At 45.2% G+C, this 16,882-nt stretch overlaps 1 protein-coding gene across 1 annotated transcript in view; it reads right to left on the bottom strand.

Moving 5' to 3' along the window:
• TTL (tubulin tyrosine ligase) overlaps window positions 1–16,542 on the bottom strand; it is a 49,626-nt gene extending 33,084 nt beyond the window's left edge. The window contains 2 exon segments of the mRNA XM_068232221.1: window positions 655–733; window positions 16,103–16,542. Of these exon segments, the coding sequence (XP_068088322.1) occupies window positions 655–733; window positions 16,103–16,259 (236 nt within the window). The 5' untranslated portion in view covers window positions 16,260–16,542.
• Window positions 16,543–16,882: the final 340 nt, after the last annotated feature.

Here is a 16,882-nt window from a genome sequence, read left to right as displayed (position 1 = left end):
TATTTTCGCGATTGAATCGCGAAAATAGCGAAAACTAAAAGGCGCAGGGCGGCGGTTTATATATCATTGGAAAGAGGAGAAAGAGAGCTTTAAAATGATATGCATCTTTCCATAGTTTCTGCACCGCTCGGAGTCCCTTTAACTCTAACATTAATCCTGTATACAGTATGTCTAAAATGAATGCTTCTTTTACCATATGCCAAATCAGAACCTTTAAAATGTATCAAATAATGCATACTTTAAACTATTAGGCTCGGTTCACATCGAGCCAGATCACTAACGGCCTGTTCGGAGCAGAGAGTGCAGTGTTCGCTCCAATGGTGTTTTGTGTCCAGTCGGAGTCCTGAGCACGTGCGGTTCCACCACAGGCTTCTGTGGAAAACGCATGTGCTGTATGGAGAAATCGTGCAGGTCGGATTTTTGTATTGCTGTTACCACAATGGACTAGCAATTGTGAATTAACAAATAGGATCTGTTCAACTGTTCTTCACAGAGGAAAGTGTCATCTAAGGCTTAAATAACAACCTATAGCTGTACACTGGGCATTTATAAATCCACTAAAAATATATCATCAGGGTTAACAAAATAACAATACTGCTGAACTCTTTACAGAAGATCCATCATAAACAGGCAACAAACAAATATTGCACTTACTTCACCAAGGAGGCTTTCCGGCAAAGTTTATCTGCCCCGCGGTAATAATTCACCAGCTGCACAAGTCCCGGCTCATGCCCTGCAGGGACAAATAAAGAACAGATATAAAAGCTACAAGTATGTTATGGTCGTTGTACAAGTGACAAATATATGCACCATACTCAAAGCACTGAAGACACTGACACGAAAGCGGAATAACAGTCAACATTTTCCCCTCTGCTTCAACAGATCAGGTATGTCATTATAAATTCATCCTTGGGGGCATTAGGGTCACTTCCGCACTTCTTTGTGCCATAGCAATGCAATGGTGCTGAAAAGTCGCATCTCGCGTTACATGTGCAGTGCGACCGAACAGTGATGCATAGAGTACAATAAAAGTATGCTTCACTGCCACAATAAACACGCACAATGTCCGGTAAACTCACAACATGCTGTGCGTTACTCTGACGGGACTACCTGCACCACACCCTATGTGAACAAGTTGGGATGTGATGATATTGTCCGTTAGCATGGAAAGAAATTGCCTCAGTGTTAAAGGAGCCTTAGAAGTCACAAAGCTGTGTTATGATCACTCTCCAGAGATTATTCTTTCATCTTAAAAAAGACACCTCAAGTGAGAGGTATATGGAGGCTGCCATGTTTATTTCCTTTTAAGCAATGCCAGTTGCCTGGCTATAGTGCTGATCCTCTGTCTCTTAAGCTGAATACTAACCTAAAGATGAATCAGGGAACCTCACAGAGACGCCTCCCGTAGACCAAGGTTCCCTGATTCATCTTGCAACTCGCAGGAACATGTGACGGCACACGCCAGACGTGAACAGGAGGACAAACAGTCGCAGTACTTTGCGCTGGAATCATCAGGGATTTTAAAGATCCAATCAGTCCTGTCAGTTGTTAATGACATGAGTCACAAAACCTTGTTTGTATAATCGCGCACATGTTCCACATTGCGAGATCGCAGAAATGATGGCTCGCCGCTCAAATAAATTCACCAGTTGCCTTAATACTTTCAGCTATAGACCCTGAACAAGCACGCAGTAGATAAGGCGTTTCTGACTTTTTTGTTAAATTAGCCAAGATTAGCTGCGTGCTTGTTTGTGGTGTGATTCAGACACTATTGCAGTCAAATTGATTAGCAGGGCTGCCAGGCAACTGATATTGCGGGCGTGATTTTTTTCCGCGATAAAAACGCGGTGGAAAAAAAATAAATCACTGGGCAAATTAGCTTTTCGGAAGCGATAGCAATTAGCGGTTCTATACATCCTAATTGCGATCGCTCCAGAATCGCCGGCAAACAGCTACAGGTAACGTGTTTGCGATTAGAGTTAATCGTAAAACGCCCGTGATTGTGGCAGTGAGAACACTGCCATAGGTTAGAATAGGAATAGCAGTTTGCGGTTAGCGGGAATTGTGCGATTCCCGCTTAGGTGTGAACAGAGCCGTAAGTTTCAACTTCCATTTGCCCTCCGCGACAGGGAGACAGGAGATTTTACATATTACCTCTCATCAGGGTGGAATCTCAGTTGAAAATACTTTTCATCTGAAGCCAAGGTCTTGATATGAGAAGGTCTCCAAACAGAAATGCACTATGGATGCTGTTATGACCTCTGTAACACATCCACTTAAAGAACAACTGTAGTGAGAGGGATATGGAGGCTGCCATATTTATTTCCTTTTAAGCAATACCAGTTACCTGGCAATCTTGCTGATCCTCTGCCTCAAATACTTTCAGCCATTAGACTTTGAACAAGCATGCAGCAGATCAGGTGTTTATGACATTATTGTCAGATCTGACAAGATTAGCTTCATGCTTGTTTCTGGTGTGATCCAGACACTATTGCAGTTAAATCGACTAGCAGGGCTGCCAGGCAACTGGTATTGCTTAAAAGGAAATAAATATGGCAGCCTCCATATACCGCTCACTACAGTTGTCCTTTAATATGATTCTGGAAACTTTAGGACCTCTTTGGGTACCGTGGAACTGATTTCGTTTTTTTTTTTCTCTTCTAAAACACAATCTAAACTCAAACTTAGTTTCTCCTTTGTTAGCGAGGTTATCACAAAAGGAATATACCCTGAAGTCCAGAGGATGCTAAAAATAATTCTCCTCCAGAAGCCTGTATCTCTCCCAATTCTTCTAGTGGTAGTTGCAATCCAGAACATGTTTTGAAATCTGAGGCTCTTGAGAGAAGTAGCCTGAAGGGCTCAAAGTATTCTGAAACAAGGCTGTTCAAAGTTAAATTCAGAAATATTCTTCCTCAGGATAACAATCTTACTTATAACAGCTCTCAAGAATCGATTTAGGCTGCTTACACACCAAGACGTTACAGGCGCACGTTAGTGCGCCTGTAACGCTCCCCCAACGCACAGCAATGTAACACAAGTGGGCTGTTCACACAGCCCACGTTGCGTTACATGTAACGCTGCACGTTCTGTGCAAAGTGCAGCATGCTACGGCGTTGAAGCGGCTATAGCCGCGTTAGACTGTTTGCACATGCGCAGTGGGGGGCGGAGAGGAGGCGGGGAGAGCCAGCTACAGTAGCCGCGCACATGGCTACTTAAAGTGAACCAGAGACGAAGCACCCTTGTGTATTTTACCATAGAAATCAGTGGGAACATTAGAGAAAACATTTACCATGCTCTCTGTTCCATCCTCACTGCTAAAAGTGTCTGTTATCTAGCTGAGATAAGAATCCCGGACTGAGCATTGATTCTGGCTTTGCTATAATGACTCAGCTATAATGATTCCTGAGCAAAGCCAGCAGGGGGCAGGCTTGGACTTGAAGACAGCAAAGAACACAGTCTCAGCTATAATTATTCTGTAGCAAAGCCAGACCGACTGATTCTTATCTTAGAGGTGATAACAGTCAGATTACACAGAGAACAATGAAACAAAGGGCAGATTAGGTGTTTACTGTCATGTTCCCACTGATTTATAAGGTAAAATACATGAGGTTGCTTCATCTCTGGTTCTCTTTAATATTCACTGCACTGGCGGGCGCTGATTGGCCGGCGGGACCACGTGATGCGGAGTGTCTCGCTCCGCATCACGTGGTCCCGCTGGCCAATCAGCGCCACTCTGGGAGACATTATAGGACTCGAGCCGCCTAACGCGGCTCACTCTACCGTTGGCTCTTGCAGCACCATACGTTGTGTTAGGTGCACGTTATGCGACCTTAACGTGCCACCTAATGCAACGTCTTGGTGTGCAAGAAGCCTTAAAGTGAGAATTTGATTAAATATGGACACAAAAACTGCAGATAAAATTGCCAATTTAAGTTAAAGAGTGTTCACAAATCATCCCCATGTCCAGGCCCTCCTGTAGGAAGTCTAGAAAATATGTAATAGATATTTGCCCTATACACACACTCAACAGCGCTTTTTTTAGTTGTTTCAACTTGTTTCACAACAAAAGTTGTTTGACAATTGACCGCTGTTGAGCATGTGTATTGGGGCTTAAGAGACAGGAGGCACATAACAGTTTAAATAAAAATCAACTCCCACCCCTCAGTGCTTTCCTGTCCTTTGGGATAGGATAAAGTAATTTGCCTATACGGCTCTGTCGGAAGTCCAAGGGTGAGTGCGGCCGCTGTTTCACCTATTCGGGGGCAGCCAGGTAGGTGCATCCTGGAGGAGGCATGGTGGGTTAATGGTCTGCAGCTCCTGGAGCTCTGGCACTTTCTCCAGATGTAGGCTGTCAATGAGAGCACATGAAGGAAACAGAAGATGCTTTAGGGGGGGGGGGGGGGGGGATGGAGTTAAATGGCAAGCCCTAAAGTGCAATGGATGTCTGGGATCTCAGTCAATCTGGCATCAACGGACCATTTCTGACTCTCTCTCAGGGTGTGGACATGCCTCCTAATACTGCAGATCCTAATACTTCTTTTACACGCTGTTGCTGTGCACATGTATACTGAGGGGGTTCTGATGGCTGCTGTCACGATTGCTCGTGCTTGTCTCGCTTCATTCCTGCGCTGACTCTCCTGCAATAGCGGCGGAGTACAAAGATCGCTCGTTTCAATCCAGCAGCCAGGTCCTATGCAGCTCCTCATCTGTCTCCCCGCATGGCAGAGAGACGCCAGCCCGACTTCCCCCTTGGTGCTGGCGTCTCCCTCTGTTGCTAGGCGTGCACTAGCTCCATCTTTTGTGCAGTGACCGGAGGTGGTTCTGCACCTGACACTAATTGAGCGGCTGGCTATACAAGTCCAGCACTAAAGAACAGATATAAAAGCTACAACCAATGCTATGGTCGTTGTACAAGTGACAAATATACAGTGATGTGAAAAACTATTTGCCCCCTTCCTGATTTCTTATTCTTTTGCATGTTTGTCACACTTAAATGTTTCTGCTCATCAAAAACCGTTTACTATTAGTCAAAGATAACATAATTGAACACAAAATGCAGTTTTAAATGATGGTTTTTATTATTTAGTGAGGAAAAAAACTCCAAATCTACATGGCCCTGTGTGAAAAAGTGATTGCCCCCCTTGTTAAAAAAATAACTTAACTGTTGTTTATCACACCTGAGTTCAATTTCTGTAGTCACCACCAGGTCCGATTACTGCCACACCTGTTTCAATCAAGAAATCACTTAAATCGGAGCTATCTGACACAGAGAAGTAGACCAAAAGCACCTCAAAAGCTAGACGACATGGCAAGATCCAAAGAAATTCAGGAACAAATGAGAACAAAAGTAATTGAGATCTATCAGTCTGGTAAAGGTTATAAAGCCATTTCTAAAGCTTTGGGACTCCAGCGAACCACAGTGAGAGCCATTATCCACAAATGGCAAAAACATGGAACAGTGATGAACCTTCCCAGGAGTGGCCGGCCAGCCAAAATTACCCCAAGAGCGCAGAGAAAACTCATCCGAGAGGCCACAAAAGACCCCAGGACAACATCTAAAGAACTGCAGGCCTCACTTGCCTCAATTAAGGTCAGTGTTCACGACTCCACCATAAGAAAGAAAGAAAGAAAGAGACTGGGCAAAAACGGCCTGCATGGCAGATATCCAAGGCGCAAACCACTTTTAAACATAAAGAACATTAAAGTGGACCCAAATTAAACATACAAGATTTCAGAAATAAAATCTATTTTCTAAATTATAATAATAAATAGCAGCCTTTTTTCAGCTGCATGACGACAAATATAAAATATTTTACATTTATTGGAGGAACCCCTCCCTTCCTTTCAAATTGTCGGGACAGAATCCGGCAAAATGCTGGAGTAGATGGTGTCCGGCAATGGAGGAATTGCTAATGGCTGCCCCCAGTATAACCCTAGTTATGAAAAGAGAAGGGTGAAAAGCATGCACTGAAATGATCATAGGTTTGAAGGATTGTTTATTTATCTTTGTATGTGTCAGAGTGGTGCAACTAAATATTTTTAATTAAAAAAAAAATTTTGGTTTGGGTCCGCTTTAAGGCTCATCTCAATTTTGCTAAAAAAACATCTAAATGATTGCCTAGACTTTTGGGAAAATACCTTGTGGACCGACGAGACAAAAGTTGAACTTTTTGGAAGGTGCGTGTCCCGTTACATCTGGCGTAGAAGTAACACAGCATTTCAGCAAAAGAACATCATACCAACAGTAAAATATGGTGGTGGTAGTGTGATGGTCTGGGGTTGTTTTGCTGCTTCAGGACCTGGAAGGCTTGCTGTGATAGATGGAACCATGAATTCTACTGTCTACCAAAAAATCCTGAAGGAGAATGTCCGGCCATCTGTTCGTCAACTCAAGCTGAAGCGATCTTGGGTGCTGCAGCAGGACAATGACCCAATGACCCAAAACCAGGGCTGTGGAGTCGGAGTCGTGGAGTCAGAGTCGTGGAGTCGGGCAATTTTGGGTGCCTGGAGTCGGAGTCGGAGTCGGGAAAAAATGCACCGACTCCGACTCCTAATGAATTTGGAACTGTAATTAAAATAGAAAATATGATAAAATGTTCTATTTCTCAGATAAAAGTCATTAAAAATAATGTATATATACAGTATATATACAGTAATAGCTGTGCTTAGTCCACAAAAATGAAATAAACCAATCAAAATTAGTTACTTGTGCTGCTTCAATAAAGCAGTCCCCGTATTTTTAAGGTCAGATATACATATCTGATTGTGACTGTATATATGATGTGTACACAGGAATCTCTTATATATACTAAATAACATCTATGCTGTAAGAATAAAACCTGATGTGTAGCTGTGTCACTAATAGAGATGGTCAACGAGATGGAAATAATTCTGCATTGATGCTGATTTATGCAAATGTATGCACTCCCTTTGCTGATGAAATCAAATAATTTGATATGTTGTTAAAATTTGGTGACTACAAATTAAAGGGTAACTGAGACGGATGAAAAGTAAAGTTTTATACATACCTGGGGCTTCCTCCAGCCCCCTTCAGGCTAATCAGTCCCTCGCTGTCCTCCACCACCCGGATCTTCTGCTATGAGTCCTGGTAATTCAGCCAGTCAGCGCTGTCCGGCCGCATGCCGCTCCCACAGCCAGGAACATTCTGCACCTGCGCAATAGTGCTGCACAGGTGTAGTATGCTCCTGGCGGCGGAGTGTGTGCATGCGCACTACGCCTGACTGGCTCAAGTACCTGGACTCGTAGCAGAAGATCCAGGTGGCGGAGGAGGACAACGAGGGACTGATTATCCTGAAGGCGGCTGGAGGAAGCCCCAGGTATGTATAAAACTTTAATTTCATCTGTCTCAGGTTTACTTTGTTACACAGTAGTACTATACTCTACATATGCAATCCCCACAGAGCTGCAGGGAATCCACTGAAAATGCTGTGCACATTGAACACAGAGGTGTTGTCTGTTTACAATCTCCTCATTCCCCTGCAGAGTACCTGCACATCATTCTTACATGTACCCACACTTACATTGCCTAGGGCCTGATAGATGTTCTTTGTTCCGGTTTGTACCTTTTACAAGTACTCTTACCAAGGACTAGTTTTAGTCTAAAGGGAATAAATATAGTAGTCTCCATATCCTTCTCACTTCAGTTGTCTTGTAAAATTCCTAAGCGTTGGCAGTTAAGAGACGAATTTCATGTTACATACTTTTAATCAACAAAATTGTAATATGCAAATTAGAGGAGTCGGAGTCGTGGAGTCGGAGGAATCCTAAACTGAGGAGTCGGAGTTGGAGTCGGTGGATTTTTGGACCGACTCCACAGTCCTGCCCAAAACACACCAGCAAATCCACCTCTGAATGGCTGAAGAAAAACAAAATAAAGACTTTGGAGTGGCCTAGTCAAAGTCCTGAACTGAATCCTATTGAGATGTTGTGGCATGACCTTAAAAAGGCGGTTCATGCTAGAAAACCCTCAAAAAAAAAAAGCTGAATTACAACAATTCTGCAAAGATGAGTGGGCCAAAATTCCTCCAGAGCGCTGTAAAAGACTTGTTGCAAGTTATCGCAAATGCTTGATTGCAGTTATTGCTGCTAAGGGTGGCCCAACCAGTTATTAGGTTCAGGGGGCAATTTCCTTTTCACACAGGGCCATGTAGATTTAGAGTTTTCTCTCTAAATAATAAAAACCATCATTTAAAACTGCATTTTGTGTTCAATTATGTTATCTTTGACTAATAGTTAACGGTTTTTGATGAGCAGAAACATTTAAGTGTGACAAACATGCAAAAGAATAAGAAATCAGGAAGGGGGCAAATAGTTTTTCACATCACTGTATGCACCATACTCAAAGCACTGAAGACACTGACACAAAAGCGTAATTACAGTCAACATTTTCCCCTCTGCTTCAACAGATCAGGTATGTCATTATAAATTCATCCGTCAGGTAGGATTCCAGGGGTCATGACCTGCGAGCACCAGGCAGCAAAGTAGTCCATCACCCACTAGGGGTGACGGCCCATCATCCCTTGCGTGGTGCGCTGGTGAAGACCCGTGCTCGTTTAGACTCCACGCCCTGGGGCTGCTCCACCCTTGATACCAGTGATGGGATCAACAGAACAACGATGGTTTGCAAGAACCCTGACAGCTGCTTTATCTCATGTGTTAGCAGGATCTTGTTCCAAAGAAAGCCACAGAAAAGCCCCCCCAAGTTAACAAATGTGGTATTTGTAAACAGAAATGGTCTATCTCTTATAGGAAGCCTCTTTGCCACTCATGTACCTCTTCTGTTGAAAAGAAAATGCTGATTCCTTCAAAGTCATATTTAACGCTTTCCAGTCTTAACTTAACGATACTTATATGGTATTAAGAGATAATCACATTGTCAATCCGTAGAGACTGCATGTGTTTCTCATGAACAGATGGGTATCTCAGATGTGCAAAAAGGGGATTCCTTTTCGAAGGAAAATGAGGCTGCCTGGGCCCCATCGGCTCAAGAGGAGGAGACTCCAAAATTACAGAATAAAGGGAAAATGTAAACTTTCTCCCGAATAGACCGATGATTTGCTAAAAATTATCCATGCAAACCTTAATTTACCTATTGAAGTTCCTGAAACATTATCAGTTGAGGATGCAATGTATATTGAAAAACAACCTGGTAAATCCCTTTATTTTCCTGTTCACAAATCAATTACTGATATGATTTTACAAGAATGGAAAGAGCTAGATCAGAAGCTGTTACAATTAAAATCCTCTAAAAGACTGTTTCCATTTGATGATGGTGACAGTGATGGATGGACCACAAGTCCTAAGTTAGATATGGCTATCTGTAAATTATCTAGAGATTCTCCAATACCGATTGACAAAGACAAATCTAAAGGACGTGTCTGACTGTAAGATGGCGGCCCTCCTCAAGCGTGCTTGAGAAGCGTCACCGGTGACTTTTCCCCCTAACCTTGCTGCTCCATGCACAGCGACATGTTTTTCTATTTGGCTAACAGAATTGGAGAATCATCTTAGAGCTGGTACTCCTGTTTCTGAAATGTTAAATTCTGTGTCTGTACTTTCTCTTGCAACAGTTCTAGTGAGGCAGTCAGAATTTTGGCCCATACGTTGGGTATAATCAACACTGCATGACGCTTCCTATCGCTGAAAGGGTGGGATGATGATCTCACAGCTAAATGTAAGTGGTGTTCCCTTCATTTTGAGGATGGCCTCCTTTTTGGTTCTGCCTTATAGGAAGCTTTAACTAGGGCAGCAAAATAGAAACAGGTATTCAATCCTTAAAAAAATAAATAAAGACTTTTCAGAGGAAAACCTTCTGCTATACAAAAAGAATACAAAAAAAAAATGGCAGACTCCCAGAAATCCAAAACCCAGAGGATTTTTGTTTAGACCCCACACCCCAGCTGCTACCAGTCAGCAGATAGAGCAATGACTGTTCACAGGTGGGAGAAAGATTAAAATATTATCTTCCAGCTTGGCAAAAAAATTACCCAAAACAAAATTTGTGTTGGGATTAATCAGAGGATGGCTCAGTCTAGAGTTCACCTCAACCCAGGGCCGAATCTATTAAGAGGCACCCGTGGGCCGGTGCCATGGGCGGGTCCTCGGTGGGGGGGGGGGCGGCCACCTATAGGTCATTTATCCTTTTTTTTTTTTTAATTTCTTCATAAAAAAAAATAAAATATTTTTTTTTTTTGGGGGGGGGGGGGGGGGGCATGGGGGGGAGGGGGGGAGCGGCGGATAGCGCACCTACAGATGGAGGGGAACTCGCTCACCCCCGCCCTCCAGCAGAGTGGCAGCGGCCGGCCAGGACGTGATCCTGAACTCTGCATGCTGCCGCCTGGTCTAGTGACGTCACTAGACCAGGCGGCGACATGCAGAGGTCAGGATCACGTCCTGGCCGGCCGCTGCCACTCTGCTGGAGGGCGGGAGCGAGTCAGAAAAAGCCCGGGAGACACGAAGGAGCCGCTGGCAAGAAGACTTGAGTCGCCGCTGGTGCTGCAGCAAGTGCTTTGAGTCCGACAGGAGAAAGGCGCTATACAAATACTGCAATTAATTACTCAGCCAGCCCACTGCTTGCTCACCCAGCTACCCAGCCAGCCCACTACCCGCTCACCCAGCCAGGTACTCAGCCAGCCCACTGGTGTTATGCTGCCCACTGTGTGATTTACTGCTGAAATGCTGCCCACATTGTGATTATTTTCTGGTGAAATGTTGCCCACATTGCGATTATTCTTTGCTGAAATGTTGCCCACATTGCGATTATTCTTTGCTGAAATGCTGCACACATTGCGATTATTTTATGGTGAAACATTGCTGCATTACGATTATTTTATGTGGAAACCATAAAATTTTTAAGGGAAGCAAATTAACATTATACTTATCTGTATCGTATGTTGTTGGGATGTGGGAGGAAACCAGAGTGTCTGAAGGAAACCCACACAGACACGGGGAGAACATACAAACTCCTTGCAGATGTTGACCTGGCTAGGATTCGAACCAGGAACCCAGCGCTGCAAGGCGAGAGTGCTAACCACTACGCCATCATGCTGCTGTACCACTGTACTATATTGCACTTACATCTTTAGCAGTACTTCACAGAGTACGTAGTCATGTCACTGACTATCCTCTGAGGAGCTTACAATCTAATTCTTCCATAGTCTAATGTCCTACCATATTATTATGTATTTATATAGCACTGGCATCTTCTGCAGCACTTTGCAGAGAACAGTCATGTTACTGACTTTTCTCAGGGGAGCTCACACTCTAATACCTACCACTATTTTGTGCGAGAGAACACTGGCTAATGTGTGGGGTTTTTTTTTTTTTTTGGGGGGGGGGGGGGGGGGGCATACCCTACTTGCTTTTTTAGGGTCACTTTACTCATACCCGGGGAGAAACCATGGCCCCACTGACTTTGGGCTGCACTCTTACTAGGAAATTTTAATTGGCCACACCCACTGTGTTATAGGCACGCCCACTGCATTATGTGGCCACGCCCATTTCATCCTCCTAGGGAGCGCCGTAGGTTTGGGGTGCCTAGGGGAGCCCAAACCCTAAATACAGCCATGCCTCAACCCCCACCCCCCCCCCCCCCCCCCCAAACACACACACACTTTCAAGATTACCACCCTTTTCCAGTCCACCAGGCAGCTTTGGAGAATGCTGTCCTGCTTTTCCAGTAGGGGGGTGGTTGAGGAAGATCAAGTATCACAAAAAAGTAAAGGATTTATACTCCACGATTCCTTGTTCCGAAACCCAATGGGGATTTTCGATTAATCATCAAATTAAGGAATTTAAATTCTTTCCTCCAGTACAAATGATTCATGATGGAAACAATATCCTCAGCCATTCCCCTTCTGGGCAGGGACTATTTTCTGGCATTAATCAACCTCATGGATGTCTTCTATCATGTCCCTATATTTGTGGGACATCAGAGGTATCTCAGGGCCTGGATACAGGTAAAAAAATATTTAACTTTCAGTTCAGGGCACTGCCCTTTGGACTATCAGCTGCCCCTCTCACATTCACCAAGGTTATGGTGTAGCGTCACTAACCCAGCGGTGGCCGTGAGGAGACCCTCGTGCTATGCCATGTTCTCATCAAATAGTCTGGTGTAAGCATGTTCAGACACCAGCAGAGCTTCCAGCTCTTTGATTGGGAAGGGCAATACCAAAGGATGATCACCTCACTCACTTGTTATGGAAAAAAAAAATAAAAAATCTTTAAAGCAGACCTGACCTCTTGCACAGGAGACAAGGAGAGCACAGAGAAATCCACCCTGTGTGCTTGTAGAGAACCACCTGTCTAATTCTCCCTTCTCACCAAGTAATGAGCTAGTGTAATTTGAGCTGTCAGACAACTCTGCCAAATTCAGAGCTAATATGTAAACACAAGAGGTTAACCCTTTCTGTGCTCCCAGGATAGGAGGAAGTAGCCATTCTGCAGAATCTCAGTAGGAGTTCTATAAGCTGTAACAAGGAAGTTGCTTATCTTTAAGAGCAGAGAGGAAGTCTGATTTCAGGTCCGATTTAAAGAGACTCTGAAGCCTCTTTAACCTCCTTGGCGGTAATCCCGAGCTCAGCTCGGGGTATGCCGCTGCGGAGGATTTCTCAGGCCCTGGTGGGCTGATTTGGATAATTTATTTTTTTTTTTAAACACGCAGCTAGCACTTACCTGATCGCCGCCACCGATGTGCTGCTACCCGCCGCGATACAGGCCCCCCCGCCCGCATACCCCTTGCGCAGCCTGGCCAATCGCCGCCAGGCTGCGCTATGGGGTGGATCGGCACTCCCTGTGACATCACGACGTCAATGATTCTGTTTATCACCATGGTGACGGGAGAAGCCCTAAAGGAAATCCCGTTCAGAATGGGATTTCCAGATGGGCTTGATCGCCGGCGAAGATCGGAGGGGTGGGAGGGGCTAGGCGATAGGCTAGCTACATGATAAAAAAAATTAGGCTAAAAAAAGCTCCCGCAGCCGTGCGGTCGCAAATCAATTGACCGCCAGGGAGGTTAAAAAATCATTATTTAGGTTAAGGATCTATGCCCGACCTAAAACGCCGCTATCCCGCAGCTGAACGAGGGTTTTATCACCCTCAAATCCTAGGGCAAAAATCCACGACTTTCTTGGTCGTGGATTTTTCTGCCCAGGGAGGCAGAGCTTAGCACTGTAGCTCTGCCTCCATTTGCATCAATCCACCGCGGATCTCTGCCTCTCCCCCACCCCTCTGTGAAAGAAGACTGAGAGTGGTTGGCGGAGGTGGCGATCAGCGGGGATTGATGCGAGGAGAGGCAGAGCTACTGCAGAAAGCTCTGCCTCCTCCAGGAAATGCTGCCCCGTTTTTGCCCTGGGGATTTGAGGGTGATTAAACCCTCGTTCAGCCGTGGGATATCGGCGTTTTAGGTCGGGCATAGATCCGTAACATAAATAAGAGCTAAAAACTGATTTTTAAAGAGGCTTCAGAGCCTCTTTAAGCGGGATACCCAGATAGAAGGAAAAAGAAAAAAGGTCCATTCAAAACAAGTAAACTTTATTAACATATGCCAAAAAAGTCCCAAGCTCCCATTTTCAAGGCAGTAAAATATGCTGTGTTAAGGCCTTGTACACAATCGCCAGCGCTTTTAAAAACACTTTGCTAATGAAAGTGTATGGCAGTGAGCCCACCAGAGCGATTGCGATTTTGAAAATCACAAACGCAGGACATGCAGCATTTTGTGCTCCAATACACAGTATATGAGTTATCTTAATCGCCAGAAAGCGCAGCACAAATCGCCGCTAAACCACTGACACAAAGCGATTGCGACAGTGCTTTGCGGTTTTTAGTTTGCCCCGACCTTATTCCAATACGTATTGATAAAAATTAATGTACAATAGCCATTGTATATCAATGTTATATATACAGTATTGCAATAATACAGCATATTAGGCTGCCTTGAAAATTGGAGCTTGGAACTTCTTTGGTATACGTTTCTTCTTTTTCCTTCTATCTGGGTATTCCCTTCAATGATTTTTTTTCCCCAGCAGAGATCCAGTAGCCATGCACTTCCCTGAATCCACAGACTCTGCTTGCCCTGCACAGGTAAGGTGCACAGCTGCACCTAAACACATAACCTAACTAGACTTTCTGCATCCTCTCCCCAAAAGGGACAGGAAAGCTCTGAGATATGAACGAAAATAGATGGGGCTGTGTAAAGAGTGCTAATGCTCAAAAATTGACAGAGCCTGCCATGGCAGGTTGTCTTAATGATGGAGGATGGGAGGTTGCAGGGCTAAATACTTACCTGTTCTGGCGTCCTTCCTCCAGGCAGGTGATCACGCCGCCTCCCTCACAGAATAGGCCGAAGCTCTGGCCATACCCATCTATGCAACCAGTAATTGGTGGCTGCCAAACGCAGGTGGAGGTCAGGCCGCTGCAACGCAGGTGGAGGTTTCCGAAGAGCTTCGGCAATCTTCGGAAACATGGCCGTGATTGCACAGCCGAGGAGCATCACCTGTGAACCAAAGACATCAGAACAGGTGAGTATTTAACCCCGTGACCCTACCCCATCCGTTCTCATTAAGACAGAGCCTGTCATTGACACCAGTGGCTCACTAATACTGGGAGGTACCTCTGGCTACCGTATTGCAACAGTCTGCTAGAGTTTACTGGGGAAGGGTGGAGTGATTTTTATCCCCTTCCCCCGAAAGCTCTGTGGTCTTGAAAAAGCCCAGAATCCCATCCTGCGTTTGACGGCTCTACAAACTGAGCTAAAGTGAAGGGAAGAGGGGATGGGGAGGAGGCCATGAAACAATGTGTCTGCAAGGTTGTCCATACACTTGTGATTTTTCCAGCAGATTCGATCAGTGATAAGAGTGCAGTCGCTACCTCTGCACCGCAAACCTATGAACCTGCCACCGGGAGATTTGGGCACAGGATAAATCCAATATATGGCTTAACCTGATCCTGCACAAGTCCTGGCAGCGTTAATTGCTATTCCTCCTCCAGGCCGCCATTGATAGTGGGGAATGATGTAATTTGGCTTCCAGCTATTGCTCGTGGCAGAATCACAGTGTTTTAAAATTTGAGCTCCGTCTTTTGACAGCGCCCAAATTACTCACTGAGCGCAGCTATAGCTATAAATCCTGTTCATGCCTATTGTGGAACTGGCTGCGCCCAAATCTTTTACATTGTTTAAACAGCGCTCGTCTGCACCCCCTATTGCTTATGGACCACATGGACAGGGGAAAGAAATCACTTTGTCTACAGACTGTCCATAGATCTACAGATGGCAACAATTCATGAAACTTATGCTGGGTACACATGATGCAATTTCCCTTCCGATCGACGGGTAATCTGACAGGAAGAAGCATCTTGTGTACATGTCCATACTGCTCCCAATAATAACGGAATTGATTTTCCCGTGATAACTTCGAAAAACCGATCGCATTTTCAAATTGGAGCAGATTAGACATGACAGAAATAATCGTCCATTCCCATTGATCTGACGGGAAATAGCATTGTGTGTACACAGCACAGTGTTCTCCCCAGAAATTATTGCCAGCCGGTTGGCATGAAATAGTAGCCGGGTGGCATGAAAAAGTAGCCGGGTTGGGCGAGATGAGAGAATGCAGGGCCAGTGCTTCTGTATGCAACTCTGCTTATAGTATAGGAGGAGATGAGCCGATGACAGCCGAGTGCTCACCAAAACTAGCCGGGTTGAGAACCCGGCTAAAAGAGCCTGGGGAGAACACTGCAGCATAAGGGTCGGCCGTCAGCCTGCCATGGCCAAATGCTTTTCAACTACAGCCCAGAAAAGCATTTGGCACAGTTTGCAGTCGATTTATTGTCGCGTTTTGGGACCTATGGGAATTCCGTAACCGCAAACGCCATCGACTCCAGAAACTGCATGCAGCGTCTTCGAAAAAAACCTCGTCTGCAGCGATTGAGCAATCGGCAGTAAATGATGTGAGATGAACACTCCCATTCATCTTAATATGCAACGCGGCGGATCCCAGCGCTTAATGCTAGCAGCCGTCCGTTTGAACCGCTAAGGCCAGGGCGATTAGAATGATTAATGTCAATGTGATGAATTGCATCTTACCCAATCTCCCAAATGGTAGCCTGTTCCTTTCACCCAGCATTAGATTAAAACGGGGATTGTCCTTCTTCAGTCTCTTCCATTGTCCCGTAGCAAGGAGGATCTTGGCCACTTCAGCATAGACGGTGCTGTTCTCATCTCTCACCACGAAAGTATGCATGATTGTGCAACCAAGGGACCGGTACTCTATGGGCTAATACTGTCGTGCTTCAGTAGCGCACCCCTGCAGCATTCCATACACTCCCCAGCACACTATAGTTCCAGGAACAGATGCATTCATGCGATCTGATGTCACCCCAGCCAGCCAGAACTCCTGCTGGCGCAGATCACATGCGATCTCCTATAGATGCACTTACTGATCTCATACAGGGAGGCACATCGGAAGGAAGAACAGCTGCAGTCTCTCTGCTGCTATATCCAGGCGGCAGCTCCAGTTACGTGATCTCCCCTCCCAGGCACTGGAGGCCGGGCTACAGGGTCAGGGAGCAATGGGAGGGGACACAGACAGCAGGCAAGGGAAACTTGTACTACTGAGCATGCATCTCATTCAGCAGCAGCATCACTGTACTGACAATAGAGGGTGGGGCTCGTAGTGTCGTGTACGAAAGGTCTGAGAATAAATCACCCTGTGGTCCATAAGAAAGTAGTACAGTGACTGCAGCAGTGCTCTAATGCAGACATAAGGAATCACACACTGTTATTCTCTTTCTCCTGCCTCTACCTTATTCTCCTTCACACTGAGGCTCCCTGCACACTGCAAATCCGATTTGCGATTCCAATTTT

This window comes from Hyperolius riggenbachi, chromosome 4 (genome assembly GCF_040937935.1).
Source record: "Hyperolius riggenbachi isolate aHypRig1 chromosome 4, aHypRig1.pri, whole genome shotgun sequence".
In the NCBI taxonomy this organism is placed as follows: Eukaryota; Metazoa; Chordata; class Amphibia; order Anura; family Hyperoliidae; genus Hyperolius; species Hyperolius riggenbachi.
This window is presented reverse-complemented; position numbering and strand designations above follow the sequence as displayed.